Source organism: Lates calcarifer, linkage group LG12 (assembly GCF_001640805.2).
Source record: "Lates calcarifer isolate ASB-BC8 linkage group LG12, TLL_Latcal_v3, whole genome shotgun sequence".
Classification (NCBI taxonomy): Eukaryota; Metazoa; Chordata; class Actinopteri; family Centropomidae; genus Lates; species Lates calcarifer.
In genome coordinates, this window is record NC_066844.1 from 21,616,990 (window position 1) to 21,642,479 (window position 25,490).

Sequence of the window (25,490 nt, forward strand, 5' to 3'; positions counted from 1 at the left end):
CCTGCTCCCTCTCTCGCAGTCGGTAGGTTTTGTTTGTGACCCAAATACTTGAAAGAAATCTCCTCTCATGCCGTGAGCAAATTTTTTCTCTTATACAGCAGAAGAAGTGAAGTGAGGGAAAACGTGGGGCTATCTGAGGTAAAGACTTGAAAAGAAATTAAATCCACACAGCGTTCTATATTTTTTAACTAGCTTTATTTCTGTCTTTTCTGTTCACACTCCCTGTTCTCTTACCTTCACATCTTAACAAAGCATTTTCTGTGCTCTTGAACTCCATTTAAGAACAGACTTCTTTTACCCTCTGAGGCCCTGATGTCAGTAAAGGTCCATCTCTGTGGCAATCAGAGCACCAACAACAGCCTGACTTAGCAGCATGCATCAGTGTCAGTTAGAAATGTTATCTTACCAGGTTCACTGCAATGATAGATTTCAGTCTCTGTCTCCAACATTTATTCCATTTTTCAGCAACACCTAAGTAAATGGGACTTGGACCTAGCTGCTTAACTAAAAAAACATTTTATTAGGAGATTAATTTGAAGTTGAAACAAGTGGTAAGAAGCAGAAATACTAATTTCTGTAGTAATTCTCCAGCAATATGCAGACTTCTTTCTGTTTCTAGTTGTATTTGCACTGTGACCAACAATTAGTACAAAAGACCACTCTCATTTTATTCACACTCAAAGAATTTAGCCTCCTCCCACTTCCACTATACCTCTCTCACTCTCACCTCCTTCCACCCCCTTTCACTTCCTTTCACTCTCTCTCTCCTTTTACTGCAACACAAAAAACCTGCTTTATTCTGTAAGAGTACTCCAGAGTTTTTTTTTCTCTCCTCATTCTCTTTAAACTGAAAGGACAAGGCTCATTCATGAACAAATGGTCCACAGTGGCAAAAACAAAGCATCAAAGATTCATCATAGTGGCACAAAAACCTGTGTTAGTGTTGTCTGGTATCACCTATGAATGTTTTTCCTCATCAATCATGTAGATGATCTGTGAAACTGCTCCTGAAGGTGATATTATTATTTCAGTTCAGTGTGATGTTTATGATCATTTTATTTATGTAATTGTATGGCACCAACAATTAAAAGTTCTGTACATTATGAGGAGATATGAACCATACACTGATGGATACAAAAAGAGATTAGAAAAAAGAATAAAAATGAAATAGAAAATTAATAAAACAGGAAAATAAAAGTTACAATACAGGCTCAGTGCAGTGCAAGATGTAAATAAATAGTTCCAAATTTAATTCAGTAGGAGGCAGTGACAAGCAAGTGTCACTGCCTCCTACTGCAAGTTTTAGGTGATGCATAAAAACTGAATGCTGCTTCTCCATGTTTAGTATAGACTCTGGGGACAGTGAGCAGATCATATTAGATCATAATGTAGCTGCAGGTCAGAGATGTATTTTGGCCCGATATCATTCAGTGCTTTATAAAAGTGCTTGTTTGGCTGAGATTTCAGGATCTGTTTCCTGAATCCAGAAACAAATGCATTAATTTAAGTCATCAGAGACAGACCAGAGTGTTTTTATTCATCATTAAATCAACAGCTTTCCTACAAGCTTAAGCATAGAACAAATAAATGCTAAAGATTAAAAAAGAAATCATGGAATTTTAAACCTTAACTTAATCAAAATTTTCAACACAATCAGCAGCCGAACACACTTCACTGTTTCACTGTTGTTTGCTTTGTTTTCACCTTCTGTCAGTTTTATCCCAAAACAGCTTGATAGGGTTTAAGTCTGGTTTTCCCTTTTCTCTAAAGAAATGGGTCATCGTCTGGCTGTAGGACAAACACACCATTCTGACAACAATATACAGCTGCAATAAAGTATTGTCCTGATAATACATCACAGGGTGTAGTAAAACAATTTGTTTCAACACCTTTGTCCAACTTTTAACATTTACTTATGTTACTGCAGGAAATCTGTAAGGTAATACATTTCTTAATCCCTGAAAAAGGCCTGTTTTATACTCAATTTACAGTCTTTGGTGATGTTTTTATGGTCATTGGTAGACCTCAGGGAGTTTAATTATTTCCTGATTATTCAATGGGCTTGACCTGCTTAAATTTTAATAAAAACTGGAACAACTGGAGTGTTATAAAACTTTGCACCAGTAATGTACCTCTCAACCTGCTCTCACCTGATTCTTTCAGGGAGTCTGGACATGAGGAGGCAGGCCACTGGGTTTCACTAAGTTAACAATCTAAACAATCAGACCACAGGCTGGTGAGTGATTCATGAGGTATGATGGTTTATGAGTAGGACGGACACAAGTTAATGTATGGATATAAGCCTCCAGAGTCCAATCAAAAACCAAGCTGATGTAAGCTGACAGCACTACACACAGCTGTGGGTCTGTGTCTTCAGAGCATCAGCTCATTAGATGTGAGTCACCATTGTGTTCACACTGATCATCCCAGTGCAATTATCATGTCTGAGTATGTTCTATATAATGAATAAATAAAACAACACATCAACATGTTTGCAGTGTTTGTGATTGTAGTGTAAGTTTTACATCAAACTGCTGAGTGTTTTGAGAATTGAGATTTTCTAAATTTAAACCTGTCAGAATTTACAGCATCACACTGTGTAGCATAAAAAATAAATACAGGCATGAATGTTGCTTTTCAAGTTTTCCTTAACAGGAAATGTAGCCTTTTTCAATATTATTTAATTCACAAATAGCCTCTTTTAGTTAAATACATTTTTACATTTAAAAATTATGTATTTTAATTATTTATATTATTTATTTACTACTGCTGAATCCTATTTGTTCTGCTGAAAATTTTCCATCTAGTCATCTCCCGGATGCTGCTGTTATTTATAGTTACACAGAGTTAACATGGAAACATCCCTGTGGTACACAGCCACAGCCTGCTGCAGGTGCCTCATTTAAGACGACCAAACACTAAACGTTTGTCAGGTTTGTCCCAAGAATGACTGGAGGAAATGTCTTGAGGTGATTAAGAGAAATTAGATTGTAAAATATCATGCAGAATTCATATTATACCTTGATGGTTCCAAAACTTTTGAAGTGTTAATAAAGTGTGATTGATGCAGTGCCCTTGAGTCAAGAACTGTGAACACACACACATACACACACACACATACCAGAAAACCAGAAGAGACTCCAGGACTGTACCTGGCCAATTACATAACACCATGCACAATGGTGTATTGTTATTCCTCCACTTCAATTTTTAATAGATTTCAAAAACATGTTTCTCATTGTCTCATGTCTCATCCAACTTACTGCCAGTTACAGACTCCTTTATTCTGCAAAGTAACATGTGATGGCAGCTCTATAAATTTAGTACAAAGTACAATATTACTCTTTAAAACACTGTGAAGTAAAAGCATCAAGTCTCACAAAATGGAAATGCTCTTTCACAAGTATTTCTGGTAGTAGTGCCTTAGTAGATGCACTTTGTCATTTTACAAGTCTAGGAGGAGGATAAACATGGTTACCCAGGGCAATTCATTACACAGAGATTGCAGAAATTCAACACAATAAGTCAATAAACCAGGATGAGCTTCTCCAATGCAAAGCCATAAAAAGTTAATTTTAACTCTTACTACAGGTTCTAAATCCTATCTCCACACAAAGTTTTCCAGGCTGCTCCTAAAGTACACATCAGTCACAGCGGATGTGTAGTTTCCTAATGAAACTCAAAGCTTCAAGCCATCGGGCATTCCAAAATGGCAGGTGGTGATTTATATCTATTCCAGATACAAACCCTCCCATGTTTACTGCCATCATTAACAAACTATCATCATTTTTATTGTTCAAATGCAACCTTAGATTGGTGGAATGAGCCCTCCTGTATTTAGTTTTTTGGGGTTTTTTTGGTTTGTTTTGTTTTTTTGGTGTGGAAGAGAGGGGTCAGTCAGAAGGCTTCCACTTATCATTTGTGGAGGACAGAGACACAGGTTATTGATTCAGAGAGTGTGGGAGTTATTTGGCTGGCCGCTCCATCACACCAACCAATCAGAGAGCAGACCTTAATATCCGCTTGCAGGGCGTTTGCAGTTTCCAAGTCAAGTCAACTCACAGAGGCACATTACACATTTGATTTCTCCTGGGACGCACATGCACACTCTCTGCTGAGAATATAAGATCATGTACATCTGTGTGATTTCATCGCATATTTCCTGCTGTGTAATTATCAGGGTTTGGACCTTCCGGTCAGTAATCAAGCCTACACACGTATAATATCATTACACAAACATACAAGGGTCAGAGGCCAAAGAAATGGCACCATTGGCACCACACAAAAAAAACACAACCAGTTGCCAGTTTATTAGGTACACCAAGCTAAAAGTGATACAGTCCAACACACAGTCCTGCAAACATGTTGATTCAGTTTTAAGGCCCACACTCCACACAAACTACACAAGAGAAACAAAAACATGTGAGTGCTTACTGACTTTTGAATAGATTTGCTTGTCCACATACATGCTCATTAACACACATTGTATGTCAGTTTTGTTTTATCTGTACAGCTGCTTTTATCCTGTTGTTTGTTACACAGCTTCTGCTAGACACCTTATTCTGCATCTTTTGGTATTGCCTCTCCCTACGTAACAGTATTTGTTGGTGAGGGATGGTGCAAAGATGGAGAGCACTTCCACTTTTCAGACTCATTAGACTCATCTGATGCAGAGACATTAAAATGTTTTTGTCATTAAATAACCATCAGTGGCAGAAAAAATGTCTATTAACATACACAAATCTTGTGTAAGTTCTTTTGGTTTAAGTTCAATATGTCTAATGAGAATGATGCTACAAACTGAGAGGAGGGTGTGTGTGTGTGTGTGTGTGTGTGTTTAGGGGTGGGATGTGAGTTTGGGCAGCGGGTGGAGCTCTAATTAGATTACAAATGAGCTCAAGAACTATAATAACTGAGATAGAGAAGCTGCTGAGCAGAAACACTTGTAGTCAGCTGGCACAGAGTTCCTTTCATTCAGAGCAAGATCAAGATTTTAAATCCCTGTTACAAGGTAAGACTTCTATTGTTATTTCAACTAAAATACAGCAGATTGTTGTGATAACGAAGCCTAATGACATGATGACAGATGACTATACAAAATACTTTCATTTCCCCTTTGTCATATATTAATTACATGGCTTATGGGATGAATGAATACACTGACTGACAGGCTTGGCTTTTGATCCGCTCTATAAAACACTGCTGTGTTGTTTTACAGTGTTGAACCTTCATATTGATTATATTCACATATTAATGGTCTATTCTGTTTGAGTTTACAGCATCTGTGGTCATGCCAAAATGAGATTATTCTTATTAATTTTAGGTCATTTTATCACATAACAATGCTTTAAATCACAGGTTCATAATATCCTATTTGTAATTTCTTAATAATTTGTTGAAAGTTTCTCGTATTGAATCTCAATGGATGAAATAAACCACATGGAAAACTGCGCTTAATAAACTGGCTCAGTTACAGATCCAGTGGAAGTGAACAGAGGCTTTAAAACACGAAACATGCAGTCAGTCTTTATTCAGTGTGTAGCTCATGACAGCTGATGTACAGAGTGTTTTCAGATGTGAATCAGAGTTTGTACTGATTACAATGGCTGATATTTAAAAAAAAAAAAAACCCAATGGCTGCCAATTTAATAGTTTTTCAGAGCACCTGAGGCCTGAAAACTCCCTGCCACTGAAACAACTGTGAACTCAGAGTTAAACAGGTCTTTTCTCATAGTACACATGGTAGGAGGGACACTCCTCACACGCATATCACTGTTTTTCCCAGCAGTTCTCCAAAGGCTTTGCTGAAGATGTTGAAATGCAACATTTACTGTGTGTAAAATGTATGTTTAAAGCCCAATGATTTCTCTATGTTGTGCTGTGCTTTTTTTTCCTGCTTTAAATCTATTGCACTTGTTCCTGTCTCAGAGTGATGGAGAAAACTTCAAACTGCTGCTCTTTTGCTTCACTCATCGCTTTGGTCATCCTTGTCTTACTTCCTGTGAGGTCTTGGTGTAAAGAAGACACCTACAAATCACTGACGGAGGTACAGTACGACTGACCTGGCTACAATTGTATGATACTCACTGAGATAAGTGAATTACACCCACACATCCAGACCTGATCTTCCGGCTTATGAGAGCAGATTTTAACATTTTTAGAGTCAGGGGCAGAAATCCACAATGATTTGCCACAGTCTAACAAATTTTTTTATTTTGTCTTTCAGGCTAAGCCAGAGTGCTGTGCCAGTGAAGGTCCAGACTTGAAGAGATTCGATGACATCGATTACGACAGCTTTGTGAGTTTGATGGGAAGGAGAAGCGCTGCTCAGCTAAACAGTGAGTTAATAAAACACCTGTAACATTTTTACTGAGACTGGAATGCTCATCATTTAAAGTGGTAATTTTTTGCAGGTCAGAGGAACTTCCCAATGTCAAGAAAAAGTAAGAACATGAAGTTGAATTCCATGATGAACCTGTATCCAACCAACAGCTTTATGGTACGAATATAATATATATAATATACATACTCTGCTCATCACACACAGGACACATGGACAACATCCTCGCTGAGTTTCTGGGGCGGAGGACAAGTGAGTAACTTCAGCAACACTGAAACAACACTAATATGCTGTGGATAGGGCAAATATATATATTAGTGCAGACTGTGTTTTTATCAGTACCAGAAATAAAAACTCCCAGTATTACAAACCTGACCCACTAACCCACTTGAAGCTTGTGATAATTTTAGGCTGATACTGATATTATATTCTAAAAAAAGACAATAATATTGGCTGATATTTATAACAATTGTAACCAAGATATGTGCTGAGAGTTGAAAAATGAATCCAGGGTTTAGGAGGAAGTAGACAAACTATGGTGGCATCTTAATTGTGTATAACACTGTAATGTATGAAGAGGATTTCACTTTCTACATTTGATTAGTACAGGTTGAACAGATGACTGTGCTGCTATCAGCTGCTCCAACAACAAACTGTTGGAGATTTTTATGAAATAATGCAATTTTTCTGATTTTTTTTTTTTTTTTAACTGAATAACTACCGCATTTCTACAGACTTCCTTCATCTGTTATTGGTAAAACAATCCACACGAATCAGCTTTCAGTGTCAGTGTAAACATGTTCAACTGAACTCTGCTAGTTTGTTATTTCACAGTTTAAAGAAATTTGGAAACACAAGTAATTGGATTTTGAAGAATCCATCAGGTCAAGCAGTGGTCAATGGGGGTTTGGCAATGCCCATAAAGCACAGCAAATTTGAACTTTCCACGCACCCACGTTCCGCTCCGCTCAGCACACCACACCACACCACACCACACCACACCACAGACATCCAGGCAGAGGTGTCTCAAAGGCATGTGCAAAAACTACTTTTCCATGATAATGTGAATACACATCAGTCCCCAGATTTGTCAGTACTTTACTGCTCTTAAATACTGACAGTAGCCCTGGTGTTTAATCTGAGAAAGCAAGCACTGATAAAAGTGTATTTACTCTGTAGTTAACATGCTCACAACAGCAGTGCTTTCAGAATGACAGCTACTATTATAGAGGGATTTTGTTGCGGTGAATGTGGTAACCAGTAATTGACTGTGTAATAACAGACTTCAGGTCGGTAAGAACCAGCTTTGTCTCGGTTCACAGCAGGAATGGCTTGTCCGTGTACACAGGAGTATTTACAGAAAAGGAGAGGCTGATCGATCTCTCATCAGAGGCAGAGGTAAGAAACTTTGACCTTAACCCTCCCTTAAAGAGAAAATATTTATCTCTAACTAACCTCTAACCTTGTTCTTTCTACTCAGGTTCCAGCACTTCTTTGTAATGGAGACAGTCTCAACCTCTCCATTTACAATCTCTCACAGCGCTGACAAATCCTCTCAGCTATTGTATCAACAGAGGGCATGTATTGTAAAGTTATTCAACCACACACACATGCAGAAAAAAGACATGTAATCCTGTGCATGAGTGCTTTCTATTGCCACTGAACAAACACAAAACAAGATGTACAATAAAATATGTATTTATTTATAGTGATTAAAGTACTGTTCACAGAAAACAACCCGGCACACACTGATCACATGTGCTCACTCACTCACACAAGAGAACCGACTCAATTCAGACATCAATACCAACATAAATATATTTCCAATATAAATACAGTACTGTACACCTTTTCCCTTTAATAAAATTTGAATGTTGGAGAAGATTGTCGAGGACTGGATGTGTTGTATCACTGCCACCAGAAATCAGACATGGCTGTTACTGACTGGGTGTTTGGGCCGGCAGAAATGTGATCCACTGACATTAACATGATAATAATACTCAAATCCTTTGCTACTGAAATGTCCCAAGACTGTCAATTCAGTTGAAAACAAACATGTGCATTAATTTCAAAAGAAACTTGTTCTTTAAAACATGCTGATTTGGTTTAAACAGGACTTTTCCATTTTAAATACAAAACACAAAATGGAGCATGCTCTGTGCTCGTGTACAGAAGGAAACTGAGTATAAACACTTCGAAAAAGGCATTTTGATAGGCATTAGTTACTTCAAACAACTTGGAGGAGAATAAAAGGTTTAAGTGGTTAAAAAGATAAACACCAATTATAACACTCAAAAGTGCATTCAATTTTCACATAAATGACAAATTTGTTCTGTTTGAATCCTCACAGAATCCTGCCCAATTCCTGAAGCCATTTTCTGTATTTGGTAGTTACTGTATCTCCCATAAAATTAATTATTTGTTTGGTTACTAAGTAGTAAAACTGAATGATTTTAAATATATGCAATGTAATTACTACAAAAGAAAAGGTCTGGCCCACCCAGGATTTAGAAAATACCCAGCATTGCTGAAACTACAATTGTGTAAAAGAAAAAAAAATCTTGCTTATTCCAAAAAAAGCTGTCAAGAGTAAGTCATCCACTGACTTGCGCAAAGGCCATACTCACTACACTGGAAGGATTCAACTAAATGAAACTCCTTCCAAAAGCGTCACTCTCATCACGGTAACGTCACAGTGCAAAGACACGTGTGCAGCTGTTGGCTCATACAATCTCAATTTAGAAGGCACAAGCTAATGAGTCCACTGAGGGAGCAGATTCAGGGGATCTGTGAAGTGTGTGTTTGTCCAGGGCCAGTTACATGAAGAACAAATAGAAAACCATGTGCCAGGTGTGTTCAGAGTTTCATTTCAGGGAAAGAATGGTGTGTGACGGACTACTTCCTCCTCCGGCTGAAGGTGTGTCAAACCAACAGGACTGGATCCCAGATCAAATGTCAGCTTGTGATAAATTGAACACACACCATTTGTTAAAACTAAGCACTAACATTCACTGCAGAGTTTTCAAGATAAGCTCTGGAATAAAGGCTCGTCTGTTGTAATCTGATCTCATCGCACTGGAGAATCTTTGGCTGGATCAAATGAATTTTAATTTCATCTGGATTTTTCATTTAAAGCATCGTGGCCACATCAATGGCTCTCTATTAGACATAGAGAAAGTATGGACATATCCTAACAATGAACATAACTTCATGTTTTTGTATTTTAGGTTGAGTTTTTAAATGCAGTGTTACTGGAAGAATAGAATTGGTCTATTTGACTAGTTCTATTTAACATTGATTAAGGCTGAAAGATCATGGCCAACAACGCAACACATTTATTGAGCTGAATGTTGATCAGAGTTTTTCAGTCATCTAGAGGATAAAATACTTTTGCTTTACTTTTTTCTTACTTAGAGGAAACTACCTGCATGTTAATAATGTCATTCATAGAACTGAAACTACTGTTAATCAATAAGTCACTCAGCAGAAAATGTAGGTACAATTGTTTCAGTAATTGTAATTAACTGGTCAAGTCTTTTTTTTTTTTGTTCTACTACTTCTGATAGTAAGTTGATCCTTTTTGTTTTTTTTGACAGTTTGTCAGGACAACAGGTATTTTTCAGTATTTTCTGACATTTTATAGAGCAAACAAATGATCAGTTAATCAAGTAAACGATCTGTAAATTCAATAGTAAAAAAAAAAAAAGAAAAAATCTATAGTTGTAACCCCATTTGTTTAAATAAGATAAAATAAAACTGCAATAAAAACTTTAAAAATGACTGAGACTTTCTTAACCATCATAGAGTTAAATATCAATAAAATATAATAATAATATATAATAATAATGCCACTGCAGCATATTAACTTCTGGATAAAGCCTGAATGGAATTTGGGAGCCAACAAACTAACAAAGAAACCGATACACCACATCATTCTCAGAACAAATATTAATAAATATTAATATGTCCTTTATATACAGTGTGTGTTTGACTGAATGCACAGGGTGAGGCACTTCTATTTAATATGATCTAGTATAATTATTAGAAAATCGCTGAAGTAGCCCTGCACCTCATGGACTTGTGGCCCCTTCAGATTTGAATCTGAGAAGAGGAAGTGCATCTTGGTATCTTTCACGCTCATCAACAGGCACATGGTTGTCTATGTGTGAAACGAAAACAAGGATGTAAAGAGTGGTAGATCAAGTTTTGGTACTCTTGCAGCAATTGACAAAAGAGAAAACAAAACACTATATCTAATTGAACTGGCTCTGGAAAATACTTATTGGTTGATATGAATTAAAAAGGTACTTTAGTTCATTTTCAAATGAATACAGCCTACAGACAGCTGTTCTCAACTTTTAAAGAAAACACTCAGTTGTAAAAACCATCAAACAAAACTGAAAATCAGAAGTAAAAATCATAAATCACCTCTTAGACCAGTCTTGCAGTCACAGTTTACATAGCAGTCCTTCAGCTTGAGAATCCTCAGGCCATGCACTTGATGTGGAGAAACTTAAGATAAAAGTGGACTGTCTTCTCTACTTTTGTAGAAATGATCAGAAATGATCTCAAATAAGCAAACATTAAAAACACACATCCCCCCTCTTCCTAATCACTGATCCCTTCAGACTGTTCCACACAGTCCCACTGTTATTTGTTCACCGGTGCAGCAGGAGGGTCTTTACCAGCTGCAGGAGGGGGATCTGCATCCTGTCTCTCGTCAGTTCTGGACACATCACCGCCCTCTTTTCGTCCTTTCACCTGAGAAACCAGTTCTCTTTGTCCTTCTGAAACTTCAGAGGAACCTGACTTCTCAATACTGTAGCCTTGTGGGCCGGGGGGCTGGTAACGATATCTGTATCCAAAGGCACGCAGGTGATAGGTGTAGTACTCCAATAAATACATATGTAAAGCGTCTACATAGTGGAAGGACACCGACACGTCTGAGCAGCAGTTTGGGCCCTGAGAAAAAACAGAGTATGTGGTTATGCAACATAATAAAAGCATCAAAGTCGCATGGTGGTTATAAGCCAAACAAATCTAATGAGCAGCAGCTAGTGCCAATGTGAGAGCATTTGTGTGCTGGAAATGTAGCAACCTGATAAGTTATTACTCTCAGTTTACAGTGTTTACAATGACTGTGGCTCTACCAGTTAGACAGCAAATGATGCAAAAAGGGAGATACAATATTCTTTGTTCTCAACCATTCAGCTGTCAACTTCAAGCAGACACATTGTTAATTCAAATATTGACAATCCTGAAGTTGTTTCACTTGCCTCTGAGATGGGGTAGTAGCAGTAGCTCCAATACCAGAAGCTCTTGGGGAACTTGGCAGTGAGGTGCTGCTCAGGGACAAAGGGGTGAAATGTCTCCCTGTGTGCAGTGTCTCTGGAGTCTCCTGCCAGCACCCCGACTTTCTCCATGCACTGCCCCATTGCTAGGTCCTCCACAGAGGTAGTGTGAGTGCACTGTTTGTTTTTAAAACCCTCTACAAATCGCCGCAGAGCCTCTTTGCTCAGCACGTAACCCGCTCCGCCGCTCATATAGCCCTGCTTGGTGTAGGGCTTGAATCTGCGGCCAAAGTAAATCGGCTCCTCCGGCGTGTGGTTCGCGAGAACCCACCGCAGGTTGTCTACAATTACGTAGGTGTCGTCATCCGCCTTGAGGAACCAATCCGCCTCGTGGCCATGATGCTCGTAGGCATAATGGAAAGCCCGGATCGTTTTCCAGTACAGCTGATCCCGACCTTCCTTTGTGCCTAATCCCACAGTGGGGAAGTCGGGGTCATCTACAGAGCTCATGAAGACCACAACGTTGCAGTGACGGCTCCAAGTGGACTTCACATGCCGAGCCTTCTTCTCCAGGTTGTTGGGTCCAGTCATCACCCAGCAGAGAATGCGTACCTTTTTGTATAGTTCATCAGCCATGCGGCTATCCTCACCTGGTAGAGATATAAACATTAACATTACATTTACATCATTCATTTTATCTATTTAAAACTGCAGAAAAACAGGAGCACCTCAGGTGTCTTCTTGTCGAGGAAACAATATGCTGTCATGGAGGTGTTGAAATGTTTCAGTCAGTCAGAGAATTCAGAGTCATCAAAAAGACTTAGTACACATACAGTGTCTTTACATGTAGTTGAGTTGTAGTTATTCTCTTCATATACAAAAGTCATGAAAGAAACTGTGCTACAATTTACACAATAAAAACAAATAGCTTTACAAAAGTACACAAAACAAGCACAAAGGCAATGAAGTGCAAGTGGTATCAAGTGGAGTAAAGTGTAAAAACTGAATAGAATGACTTTTTAAAAAATGTTTATTAAAAATGACTAATAATGCTTGCTACACTAGCTTTCCTCTCCCAATTTGGAGATAAAAGCTCATGAGCAAGCTAGGCCTGCAAGTTGAGAGCCAAAAACTTCAGCAGTTTGTCAGTGGGGATGCTTTTTAATTGACATACTGGACAGAGATAACAACAATTGCTTGCTGTAGCTGATAAATGTGGGCTGGGTATTGTGAATGATGAATGGTAGATAGCAGAAAGTAAGGCAGCCCAACTGATTATCACAATTATTTTTTGTTACTCCCACCCCGATGATAAATGGCAATTTTGTTGTGGGGTGAGTGATAATGATGAAATATGTCTGTTTTTTGCCATATAAAATTAATTAAATCACTTATTAATTTAGCACTCTCATTAACATCCATTTTACTGCTCCAGTTTTCCAATGTATTCTCATCGCTTCCATTTTTATTAATTCATCTTTGTGACCTCCATCCTTCACAGGCTTGTGTTTATTAATTTTTGCCTGCTAAGAATAATCAGGTTACACAGGCAATCAGAGCATGCTCATACACACTGTGGTAACCTGTGAACACGTGTAGCACACACATTTCTCCCCTACCCCCTGACTCTATTCTGGCTTTCATATCTTCACTGTAGTAGTGACAGAAGACTCTGAGTCATTCCTGATTTTTTCTGTTTGTCTGTGTTGGCTCAGACTGATGGTGCAGTGAGGACAAGCAGACGGACAGGTAGAGCAGAATATTCAGATGAGAGAAACTCTCTAATCTCAACTAGAGGCTAATTTTAACTGTGTTGGTCAGAGAGGATGTTTCTTTAGACTTCTAGAGTATATTTTTTGTATTGGTACAGATGGATTTTGGATGGACTCATTTTAGAATACTCTCCTTTCATCAATCACTCAGCTCTTACTTTACATCTCAGTGGTTTTTTGTCATGCACATGCATACTTACAATAAGCTGACTAGAAAGCTGTACACGTGGTAGAGAAAAGTATGTGTTGTCCCAAGAGAAAACTAAGAAAATCAGGTTTCGCCAGTCCCCTGCCCCAACTGAACAAGTGACAGCAACAACAACTCCCTAGAAAAATGCACACTCCAAAGTATAAAGTAAGTCATCTGGACTTTCTATTCTAAGCATCAAGGTCAAACACAATCTATTTTAACTAATAAATCACAAATCATTGTATCATTCTTGCCTGAGCTGAAAGCATCCATCCCATGAAATTAAGGTTGACAAAGTAGTAGGGACACCTCTCAGTATAGCCCCATACAGTTCAAGTCAGTAGTTTTATCTATGTGTACCAAATAGGCAAGTGTGTTATCAGTATTGTCACTGAAGAAACTGGCTGAAAACTTAAAATGTGTTTGACATGGATTTATTTCATCACAGTCTTTTTAAAGACTTCCTTCAAGAAATCAAGCTTCTAATAATGTCACCTCAGCATCCACCAAATAAAAAGGATTTATTCAAACACAGAAAATGAACCTTAACTTTATACTGAAGTGAGAGACAAAACACTTCTGAATAAAACCTGAATAGAATCAGGAGTCAACAAACTCTAAAAAAGAAACGAATCCACCAAATCATTCTCAGAACAATCGTTTATATCCTTTATAAACAGGCTGTGTTTGATTGAATGTGCAGGGTGAGGCACTCATCTCATTTAATATGATGTTGTTTAATTATCAGAAATCACTGTAGTAGCCATGCACCTCACAAACTTGTGGCTCCTTCAGATATGAATGAAGGAGCAGGAGCAAGATGGGCTGCTTCTTCTAAGACGAGGCTAAAGAGTGGTAGATCAAATCTTGGTAAATTTTAGGATAAAATAAAACACTAAGCTGGAAAATACCTATTGGGTGAGAGGAGTTAAAAAAGGAGCTTTACTTAGTTTTCAAGTGAATACAGCCTACAGAAAGCTGTTCTTCGACTCAGTTGTAAAAACCATCAAACAAACCTGAAAAACGAGGGTAAAAAGTATAAATCACCTCTTGGCCTTAAGACAAAATCTGTAGTCACAGTTAAAATTAGTAGCAGTCTTTGTGTTTTTTCTTTTTTTTCCACAATCTGACACAGCTCTCTCTGTGTCAAATATTAAATTGAAAACAGAAAGTCAAACTCCAGCAAGTCAAGACAAAGCGACTGGTAAATCAAGTTTTGGTCATCTTTTGATGTTAGGAATCTTTTTAGCCTTCACGCATCAGCCAGGAGGAACTTAAACTGCAAAACTAACAAAAAGTTCATAGTCACTTCACACGTCAGCAAATCTGGTTCAGCCGAACCAATGCAGCCACTATCACTGCCTAATGTGGCTTCTCTTAGGTCTTAGTACTTGAAATAAACGAGAGAATCAGAATCTGTCATTCATACTTTATTTATTACACCTACAAATATCAGATTATGTCAAGTCTGAGTGAAACAAAAATTTACACAGTGCAAAGGAAATCAGCTTTGAATTGCAGACGGATTGTTATACAACGCACTGCATTATATTTGTTACAAGCTTGAGACTTTACCTATGTCAATGGTGCGTCGAAAGGAAACGGTCAATCTAGAATAAGCCTGGGTGTCAGATGGTGTATGAAGAACAGAGAGAGGGTCTGAGAGGGACAGATACACTGCCCAGCTAAATATGTACAGTTTTAGTTTTAAGTTTAAGGAAGCTGACATTTGATCTAGTGGTTTAGTAAGGTTTGGTGAAAAGAGTGGTGTCATTTACTCCCCCAAAGGAATACATTACTGAAGTATGTTATCTTTTCAGAGTGACAGCTGTGCAGATGTGCCGTACCTGTATGATGAGGGTGTTTCAGGTTGAAAAGAGCAGATCTCTCCTTCTTCCATATCTCCCCCTCTTCCTCACTGTGGTCATGAAATTTAGTCACGCTGCTGGGCTGCTGAGCTGACATAGTCCTCTCAAACCACACTTGCCGTAGAAACACGTAGAGTGTGAAGGTTCCCACCACAAAACCCGCATAAAAGGAGAATCTGGATCCGAGGGCCTTCATGCTGAATCGGGTGTCTCGCTGTCACTCGTTCAACTTGGCAGGTGCTGTATACGAGAGAAAGGGGTGGGGGGGCACGGACAGCATGGACACAAGTTTGACTACAAGGGCCTCAGTCTGGAGCTGTGAACTTTAAGTCCGATCGCTGTGTGTGTTGGCGAGTACGAGGAAACGACCAAGTGGGAATTGATAGGGGTCACTCCCCGTTTAAAGGTGTGGTTTACTCACCAGCGGTCCCGCGATCACCATAGCAGCCTTATTATCCGCCTGCTACTTCATCATAACGGTCAACTCTGAAAAGCAAATTCTGAGCCAGTTTTAACCACGACGCAGTAATTTTTTTCCTCTGAACGGTAACTTAGCTCAGCTAGCCTCAGTCGCACGTTGCTAACATTTATCCTGGTAAAACAGCGAGCGAGCTCACCAAAACGCTAACTAAATAATCTCATAGAAAGACAAAAACTAAATTAAATGTCAGTCTTTAATCAGAGGATGTTGGCCTACGTGTTGAGCAGCTGGCCTTAGCTAACTGGGTAGAGCGTTGTTTGATCGACGCTGCTAACGTTAACTTCGGAGCTAAGTTAGCCAGTCTCTTTTCTGTCGTGTCAACAGAGCTAACGGAAACGTTACAGAGTTAACTGACCGACCGGGCTAAACGACACGAATGTTATCTTGAATAAGCCCAGTAGTTTAATGCAAAATAACAAAATGACTGAAACGCCGATGTGAAATTACTCCACACAGCTGTATAAACTAAATCTAACTTATCTGACCGCAGCCCCTGATGAAAAACAACTACTTCCGGTCAAGTATTTCAAAAGAAAAGCGCTGTGTACGCACAGACAGACACGTGTCCTCCTGCAGAGGTTCAACCCGGTAGTATGGCCGGATTAACTTCTGGGTGGTGGTGGAGCTATTGGCCCCCACTTTACATGGGATGTTTCATTTTCATTTTCCCAAACAGTCAACCACTTACCAATGGAGGTGTGTGATACCACAGAATTTTGTTTATGTCAAGTGATATCAGGGCCAAGATAACTGATGTGAATAATGATTTCAGTACTTTTTTATCGTGAAATGCAGCTAATACAGAGAAGAATACAAGAAACACATGGGATGATTTATGTGGCTGCATCATTAGCAGGCTACATCTGTGTATATGGTATATGTATGAGGTATTTGTTTTCACCACTCCCTGTTAATCACATGCATCTTTGAACACAAGACTTTCATTCTGTGATTTCAGAGGCAATCACTGCTCACGTGCATGCAACAGCAGCAGAGATGCAATTATTGCAGCGTTGAGAAGAGTGTTCCTGTGGCCAGAAGAGATCTGAAATGTGATAGATCAAATTCTGTTTCATTATTTATTGGTATTGCTCTTACTGACACTTGCATTGATTCTGTAACAGTAGTATCCATACTTTGGGCATCAAGCCACCAACCCCTAACAACCAGCACTGCAGAGCTTAAATGTGATACAGATGATTGACAGAATTTATATTTATACTGTGATGTTCCATTAAAAAAAAAAAAAAAAAACTAACTAAAGTAACTATTTGCTTAATCATCCAAAAGTTGTGTGCTTTTGTTTTATAAGTTAGAAAACAACGGTTGTAACCCTTATAATAACGGCTACAAAGAAGTAGCTACAAACAAAGCTGGCAGGCATGATAATTCATAATGCTGTCATCAGTCCTGTCACTTGTCTTGTCACTTTCAGACTATTAACCTGCACCTGAATAAAACTTCAAACGTGCAGCAACACCTTGCTATTATCTCAGTGCACGCAAATTCCATACAGTGCATCTGAAAGCTGGAGCACATCCAGCACAGGAAACAAGACACACAGGAAATCAGTGTTTCATATTATACATACAACATAACAAAAGAAATGGCTGGAAGATGTCCAGAGGACTCCTATGGTATTTTTTTATTTTAAAAAAAGCAGAGTGCTCAAAGACTTATTTTTACAAGGCAGCTCAAATGGACTTTTGCCAGATTATGAAGACAATATGGTATTCCTAATTAAGTAAAATAGCCCCATTCAAGAATACAGTAATTAACAAATCTTGTCTTTTCTGCCTCTAGTGGAAGGTGTCATGGTTTATCAGTAATTTGTGCAGCTAAAACATAAAGATCAGAATGACTGATGCAAAGTGTTACAGCACACCTGTGCTTGTCTTAAAACAGGTGTTTCCCCTTCAGGCTGCATGATAGAGCTTAAACACAGTCTGGCTCTCTTTGGGTTACCTGGCTTCACTGGTTGCACCAGTGATCCTGGATAACCAGTGTAATGACTGTGATTATCAACAGGCTCAGTTGGAGTTTCCTATCCAGCTCATTTTAAAGAGGCGGTTAAAAATGAGCCAGTTTGATGACACTGGAAAACCTGAGTTAAGCCCAAAGATAGTTGGATAAATTGATAATCCTGCTTTGTGATCACAGGCCCCAGATCAGACAGCCATTAAAAGGTGGGAACCATCTATATTTTGAAAAGACAAATTTAAAGAAACACACCCACAGCACACTGACATCTTCAGGAACAAATGCCTCAGTTATGTGTCTGAAAAAGTTTATGCATGACTCAGCCCCACAGTTTCATATTATATCAAGATTGCACTGTGACAAATTTTTATATTTTTTTTCAGGCAGCTCAAGTACCACTTAAGTTTGTGCTAATATACAACAAATCAATTCAAAAACATATTCACGCAAGAATTATGTACACGTTGAATTCCAAGTAGCCACAATTATTCACAAACTGTACAAATTCAGCCCTTTTAAGTACACCTCTGAAGGATCCTTAGAAAAGTTTTGTGTGGATTCATTAATTTGTGTTGTATTAGACTGAATATGATTGACAGTGTAGCGCTCTTTGTTCCCCTTTGCTAAATTAAATATAGGTAAGTTCTTGTCAGAAACAAAAGTACACACTTAAAAGATTTCTCTTTCTTCACTCCTTTAAGTGTTTTTCTTTTGAATCCCTTTAATAGCACAAGACAAACCCAAGGGAAACCGAAGAGGAGAAGCAATGTTAAAATCCAGAGTTTCTAAAAATATAAAGTGCCACAGAATGTTTACAAACACTTCTGTAATCTACATCTGTGTTTGCTGATACCACCAAACACCTTGTGTCAGAAAGACAGTGGGAACTGAAACATGAACCCTTGAGTATTTGTCCTTTGTTTTTCATTTTCACACACAATCAACCTGTGAAAACACCCATTCAGTCTGTTGAGGCATGCATAACCCCTTCCCCTCCAAGATGTGTCACTTCTTTGTCAATGGCAACATGTAAGACAAAGACAGTAGTAATTGGACACAGTGTGCTGCGGACAACTTCAGAACTAAACTGCAAGTATTCCGTAAAACTCACTGAAATATTTCTATAAAGGTAGATATTCAATATCACTCGGCTATTCAAGCCATCTATCAAAACTGAATCCCATCAAAAAGGGGAAAATGCATAACTTCATTTAGCCGCACAAGCACAGCTGACATGTTGCTGTTTCATCGTGCAACATATAAACGGTGCCCACTAAAGACACATATTGCCTAGTCAAAACACACGGACAGATTTTATGAATGTGCAAACAGGTGAGTTGAGTCCCCCACCCTGCCAGTCTCCACAGGAGTTCACCACAACAAAAGGTGCACTGAGTGTACTGAATAAGCTCATAGGTCCACGTCATCTGAGTCGGAGGTGCTGGATGATTGGGACTCCTCCTGGGACTCTCCCCACACAAACCTATAGTTGTTTTCCAACTCCTGTTGCCTCTTCTGCTCCTTGTAAACTTCTTCTGTGCCTCCGGTCTGGGGGATGAAAACAAGGCGTGTTAGAGAACAACCACAACTTTTCTGATCTAATGTTTGACATGCTCCAGAAAAGACAGAACTAATTAGAGGTGTGTTCATTCTGATAAGCTGACAAAATAGTCAAAGAGGCACCATCTGTTGTGTGAAATGACTCACTGAGTTTTTTCCCATAGGTTCATGTTTTGTCATATTAAAAGTGTAGTCAATTTTTATGATGTTAACCAAAGGTGTCATCCTTAGGCAATGTAGCTCAACAATGAAATGCCCCAAGAAACATTGTGAAATTCTCCCAGCAAACCTGTTCCCGTATTTTACAAACTAGTTATTCATGAATGGTTTTTGATGAAAAGTTTCAGTGAAAGTAGCTAGGTTCAGTTTTTTCAAGAAATTTGAAAACAAAATGACAAGTTAAAATACATCCTGTACTTTATACACTTTAAGATTATCCCTTAAGGCGACAATCTCTCAACTGGCTGTTAAATATGAAAATGCAGCTGGTTTGTATAAGTTGGCACAAACAAAGGGAGGACGGACTCTGGTCTTCCTGAAGCCTGTACTGTGAAGCAAGTTCAACATACCTAGGATATCTTTTCGCTATCTGGCTTCACTAAACCTAACAACCACAGTCTGGCTAAGCGGTCTTACAGCGGTGGTTATCAATTCATTAATTCAACCCAGGATTTCCTGAGTGCATTCATTCATTCTTAGTAAAAGCAGCATTGTCAGAACCATGAGTAAGGTACTTAATATTATATGAGAAGTAACGCTGATAGCTCTATGTCGTTTCGGTTCTAGTGAAATGTATAAGTATCAAGTATCAAAGTCAGGCTGAGGATTTATTGTAAATAAGTACAAAAATTCTTTTTACTTGCTGAGTGAGCGTTTTTGCTCTTTTGTCTGATGGTGATTTATTCTGAGTTACTCTGAATATGTGATGCAGATTTTTGTAAAACAGTGACAGTAATGTCAGACTGTTTCTGCTGCCAAAGCAGAGAGGAGACATGTCTAAGGTCGATCTAACTGAAATGTTCATTCATAATCAAGGAAAATATACAAGACTTCATGGATAAAATAATCTTTGTTCTATCAAAATGAAGATATAATAGTAAGTAAGTATGTGATGATTTAGTGTGTTAAACTCTCTCTCCATTTGTAGGAAGCTCTGTTGTGGACATGGAAAGAGTAGAACAAAACAATTCCACAGAGCTATAAAATATCTACTGATCTTTATTATTTGTCACTTTATGATGCTAGTTTTCCAGTGATCTGATTGGTCAGTAGTTAGGACACTGACAGGTTTTGATCTGATCCTCAGAAGTTAACCTGCCCCGGAGCAGTTAGCCGTTCAGCGTAAGTTACTGTGGTGATTTACCGCGATAAGAAGTGAACCACCAAGACTGAAAACCCAGAGTTAAACCTGAAGTTACCTCGCTAACCACAAATCCCGCTTTGTAGTACAGGCCTCTGGAGCCTTGGTGCCACTGGTTGTCTGACAACTACAACCCAGTGAGGAAACAGTCTGACACACAGCGATTTCTCTTTTTCTTCCACTTCAGTCTTTGTACAGATGTTAATTTAGTGGCCAGTATAGTCCCTCAGAACTGCATGTCAGATGGGGGTGGGTGGAGGTGGTGGTGACAGTGGTTTCAGAAAGTTACAGAAACATTCCAACCATTTCTGTAACTTTCTAAAACAATCCGACATTTGCACCCACCTCACAGTGACTGTGGAGGGGGGGGGGGATTTTGAACTTCTCTCTCTAGGTCTTTGGTTTTCAGTCATGGCACTATTTCTGTCACTTTTCATGTGAACATTTGAGTGTAACACTAAAAATTTCTGCAAGGAGAGACTCCCAGGAAGTGTGCATCATCATCCCCATTGTTGTAAACCGTGACCACTCAATAATCCATAAATGTTTTGTTTCATGACTACTAACATCTACTCAGTTGTACAACAACCCTTTGTTGTACAGGTCGACATGGTCTGTCTCACATTGGGTGAAATTATTTACTAAGCCAACACTACAGCACACAGCAAACACAGTGCGACTGCATAATTCACACCCACAAGGATCCCAATGAACCCAATAAAAAGTCATTATCCCTTCTCAAAGTACCAGGAGATTTATGAGGAGCTCCCTGAAGGACTTTGTATCTTCTTCTGTCAGCCACTGATCACCTGCCTCCTCTGCATTCTTTCGTGTCAAGATCTTCACCTCAATTTTACCTAAAAAAAAAAGAGAGAGAGAGAGAGAGAGAAACAGGGGAAAAGAGAGGCTTACCAATTAAATATGTACTTCCAAGTTGCTCTGATTAAGAAAAGTGTACTGCATGTTAAAAAAAAACAGATAATCACAATGAAGAATGATAAAGACAAAACAGTGGATGACAAAGAAAGAACACGCATGGATGACACACCTTTCGTTTCTGTTTGTCTTTAAGATATTCTTCAGATAACTGCAGTCAAGAAATTTGTTTTGCTATCATGGCCTTTAATTTTGCATGTGCTTAATTGCTTTCAGTATGAAACATGTAGGAAACCCCATATGCTATTAGCATGATATTTATGTCTTTTGAATGGCTAAACCTGAGTCTGACAGTTGTATACAGAATTGTATGTTCAAGATAACAGATGAAAAGAGAGAAAAGGCCGTGAGTGTTTCGGGCACTCCCACTTCATACCTTCGGCCTTCAGTCCTGCTTTCTCTAGCTGTTCTTTAACCACGTCCTTTATGTGCTGCCACTGGGGGTCTCCTTCGCCCATCTCCTGAACTTTGACCTCCCCATCTGGGCTGCTGCCCGTCTTATATTTAGTAATTTTGATCTTAACATGGTCGTCAGCCGCTTGGTCTGGGGTGACGAGACAAAAGAGGGACAAAGAACACAGTTCACCTCAAAAAATAAAATGAAAAAACCCATCAAGCAGGGCCACAGGATGGAGGAGGTAAGAGTCAAGAATGTGGAATTGAAAACACGGTCTCATAAGCATTACATTTGTGTCACAGATTTGACCTACTGTGAGTGATTTGAGTTATTTCAGTTTTGATTTAATTACTGAAAATCATCCACAGATATCAAAGGCAGCAGAGGAAAGACCACTAGCTAGCCAGAAATTAAAAATATCAATCTGAGAAAATGAGTTTTTTTGTGGATTGAGTTTGTTTTTTGCATCAAACTAAGTCCATGTGTGCATCTATTCTGGGGTGAGAATGCCACAACAGACCATCTACTGTATATATGGATGAAATATGAAGATGATGGAGGTGGACAAAGAGTAACCACTGAAAGGAAGGCAGCCTGGTTACCTGGCTGCTTTGGAGCCAGGCTGGGGCTGCCCCTGGTCGGGTCACTGGCTCTTTGAACTCCTGCTTTTTGCTGCTCTTGGTCCTGGACGTCTTTCTCCTCCAGATGGTCGAGTAGCTTGTCCAGTGTCGTCTCCAGTGTCTGTGTCGCTTGAGAGCGATCAAACTCTCCTTTCAGGCCCTCTGTCTCCAATTCCTGCTGGGCCTACAGGACAAAGAAAAGCCAATCACATCACGTTACGTGTAAGATCTGCCTTATAACTTTTAAATATACATGAACTCTAGGCATGTTCTCTGTGTTAAAATGGCATATTATCTGTGGTCTGAAACCTCATTTATGATGTTGTCAAACTCCTTCTGCATCTCCTCTTTTATTTCTTCAATCTTATCAGACGGCACAGAGAGGTCGGCCATTTCATCCTCAAACTCCTGTAGCAGGCGTTCATCTTCATATTTCTCTTCCTGGCCAAGCTTCTCTGTCTCCCCGTCGCTTGTTGGTTTCTCTCCATGACTTTTGGCTTGGTTTTGTGCTTTCTAAAACAAAAAAAACACAAAAAGAATGACTGCATTGAACTGGAACACCCATACACCACAGTGAAAAAGAATTTACCTTTAAGAGGTGTACAAATGGTACTGACCTTCCTGTTACTCTCTTTAAGGTGCTGGACAAATTTCATCAGGTCCGCTGGGTCAGTGATGATTTTAAAGTTGAATTTTTCTACTAAAAGAGATTCATTTCAAAGACAGAAAACACTCAAAGTCTAACACAGCACACAATATAAATGCATAACTAATCACCATAAAGTACCACATTTGGACTGTTGTTCACTTTGCAAAACAGACGGCGTAACTGCACCCACATAAAAGACTCTCCGGTTCTAGTAATTCTGTTTGAGGCTCTCTAAGCCAGCAACCACAAGACATTGGTGGTCAAAGTGATCAGAAATGGCATCAGTCTTTCTATGTGTGTGCGTGTGTGAGTGTGTGTGTGTGTGACTAGTAGGCAACAGTGGCAAACTGCATTACCTTCATCACCATCATCAATGACTTCATTGTCTGTAAGTGAGTTATAGTCGTCATCTGTTGCCTGTGGAGAAAGATAATAATCAGATTAGTGACGGTAAATGGTAATGTGTTGACCCACACCCTCTAGTGGTCAGATGGGTTCTGAAAGAGACTTGAGCCTCAATTCAAATCCTCACTTTGACCAATTAAACAGAAACTTACAAATTCATTTGTAGAGAGTTTTTGGAAACACAGTTTTAGAGGATAGAGACAGCAATGAACTATAATATTCAGAAATAATCTATCAATTTAGATGGGTTAAAGCACAAAAATTACGAGAATGCATGAAAATGTACTCAGTTACAAGAAATTCCAGTTGATTTAGCACATAATAGTGTTTCTGTGGTCAGTTATGAATGAAATGAAATACAATTAGTACTCTGATTTCAGGGACACTGACATTTCTTAGTTCAAAACTTGCAGAAAAAGTTGTTGTGATGAAACATAATCAGTCAGCCTTTTATTCACCGCCAATGTAAGGCATCATTCATTCAGAGGGTAAACTGATTCTAGGGCACGCAGTGTTTACTGTACCTGACCCTCCTGTTGAGGAGCAGTTGTTTTTGAGCTCCCTGGTTTCGTTACACCCTCCCAGAAATCAGAATCCTCCTCTGCCTCTTCTGACCCAGCATCCTCGGATACATCAGTAGTGTCTGTTTCCAAATAAATGCAAACGAGAAAAGCTTTGTGAGAATGTGAAACTATGTGGATCCATTTAGTCAGTGCACTGACATATTACTACAGTACTTTGAACACATTTTCACTTTAACTATAAAAAATGCACCTTTTCTGTCTGAGATGTCTGAGTCATCACTGGGTGCAGGTGATATCTCTTCTGCTGTTACTTCCACTGCTCCATCTGCCCCTTCATTACCAGCCAACATCTCATCAAGACTCCTCAGCTCCTCTGAGATCTGCTCTACTTTTCGCTTTGTGTCCGCTGGGAACACACAGCGGAAGAGAAGAAAGAATGAAAGAAAAAGTGAAAGATGAAGGAAAAGTGAGAAGGCGAGACAGTTTCCAAATGCTACATCACGGTCACCTTCATTTTTGTCAACTCACAGACTTGGGCCTTGACGTAATCCATGTACTGTTGGGCACTTAGTGCTGGCTGGCACACGATACCCTGGGGCTTGGCAGTGGACGGTGGTCGCAGGAATGGATGCTGGCAGGTGCGACTGGTGTGAATTGTCAGCACATAGCGGCACGACTGAGGCTCATCCACTCTGGCGATGTAGTCACCTGAACCCTCTTCACATACAAACTGGAAATAATAGAGTAAAACCATCTAGGTGCGTCTCGGATTCATATTTTGGTTTAACATGCAAACTGACTTCACATCTCTGTTTGTAGTAGTAAAACAGAAATCAAAATAAGAAAAACCACACAGGCAGAGTGGGATACAAATGTCACCTTAATTCAAATATCTCACCCGGACTTCTGTCTCTCTGGGATTTCCATTTAAGTCACATTTGGATCCATTTACATAGGTCTGACTGTGGTAGCGCTTCAGCCTGTGCTGTTTGGAGGCCTGGGAAATAAACAGCAAAGATACATTAATGCAACCGTTAAACACTGATGCTTTACTGCATCATCCAAAACTTTAAAAAGGTGCTTCTGAAGCTTGTGCATGTCTAATGATTTGCATATT

At 39.1% G+C, this 25,490-nt stretch overlaps 3 protein-coding genes and 1 long non-coding RNA gene across 8 annotated transcripts in view; 2 read left to right on the forward strand and 2 right to left on the reverse strand.

Annotated features, from left to right (window-relative positions):
* On the forward strand, positions 1-8,216 carry tac3b (tachykinin precursor 3b). 2 transcript variants are annotated; one of them, XM_051074800.1, is made up of 8 exons: positions 1-138; positions 2,164-2,236; positions 5,929-6,046; positions 6,227-6,338; positions 6,414-6,443; positions 6,548-6,592; positions 7,666-7,738; positions 7,821-8,216. In XM_051074800.1, exons 3-7 carry the CDS (start codon positions 5,933-5,935, stop codon positions 7,713-7,715), a joined length of 351 nt encoding a protein of 116 aa, XP_050930757.1. In that variant the 5' UTR covers positions 1-138; positions 2,164-2,236; positions 5,929-5,932; the 3' UTR covers positions 7,716-7,738; positions 7,821-8,216. The 2 variants fall into 2 exon arrangements, with proteins under 2 accessions (XP_050930757.1, XP_050930756.1); XM_051074799.1 differs by lacking the exon at positions 2,164-2,236 and having other exon boundaries at positions 2-138; positions 7,663-7,738.
* On the reverse strand, positions 8,023-16,525 carry c1galt1lb (core 1 synthase, glycoprotein-N-acetylgalactosamine 3-beta-galactosyltransferase 1, like b). Of its 2 annotated transcripts, XM_018673492.2 has the most exons (4): positions 15,883-16,525; positions 15,441-15,701; positions 11,617-12,281; positions 8,023-11,302 (listed from the first exon to the last, which is right to left on the reverse strand). In XM_018673492.2, the coding sequence occupies exons 2-4, from the start codon at positions 15,655-15,657 to the stop codon at positions 10,991-10,993; spliced, it is 1,194 nt and encodes a 397-aa protein (XP_018529008.1). In that variant the 5' UTR covers positions 15,658-15,701; positions 15,883-16,525; the 3' UTR covers positions 8,023-10,990. The 2 variants fall into 2 exon arrangements, with proteins under 2 accessions (XP_018529008.1, XP_018529009.1); XM_018673493.2 differs by lacking the exon at positions 15,883-16,525 and having other exon boundaries at positions 15,441-15,805.
* On the forward strand, positions 15,771-17,889 carry LOC108881463 (uncharacterized). The gene is made up of 2 exons (XR_001960618.2): positions 15,771-15,867; positions 16,901-17,889. It is a non-coding gene; the product is annotated as an uncharacterized LOC108881463 (long non-coding RNA).
* os9 (OS9 endoplasmic reticulum lectin) overlaps positions 17,573-25,490 on the reverse strand; it is a 12,816-nt gene continuing 4,898 nt past the window's right edge. The window contains exons 5-15 of one of the 3 annotated variants that reach the window (XM_018673490.1): positions 25,272-25,370; positions 24,902-25,103; positions 24,624-24,779; positions 24,374-24,492; positions 23,801-23,861; positions 23,413-23,492; positions 23,105-23,308; positions 22,778-22,979; positions 22,155-22,322; positions 21,590-21,699; positions 17,573-19,470 (exon numbers count right to left, since the gene is read on the reverse strand). In XM_018673490.1, the coding sequence (XP_018529006.1) occupies positions 19,333-19,470; positions 21,590-21,699; positions 22,155-22,322; positions 22,778-22,979; positions 23,105-23,308; positions 23,413-23,492; positions 23,801-23,861; positions 24,374-24,492; positions 24,624-24,779; positions 24,902-25,103; positions 25,272-25,370 (1,539 nt within the window). In that variant the 3' untranslated portion in view covers positions 17,573-19,332. Of the gene's footprint in view, positions 19,471-21,589; positions 21,700-22,154; positions 22,323-22,777; positions 22,980-23,104; positions 23,309-23,412; positions 23,496-23,800; positions 23,862-24,373; positions 24,493-24,623; positions 24,780-24,901; positions 25,104-25,271; positions 25,371-25,490 lie in introns of all 3 variants that reach the window. The other 2 variants (XM_018673488.2, XM_018673491.2) reach the window with 2 other exon arrangements.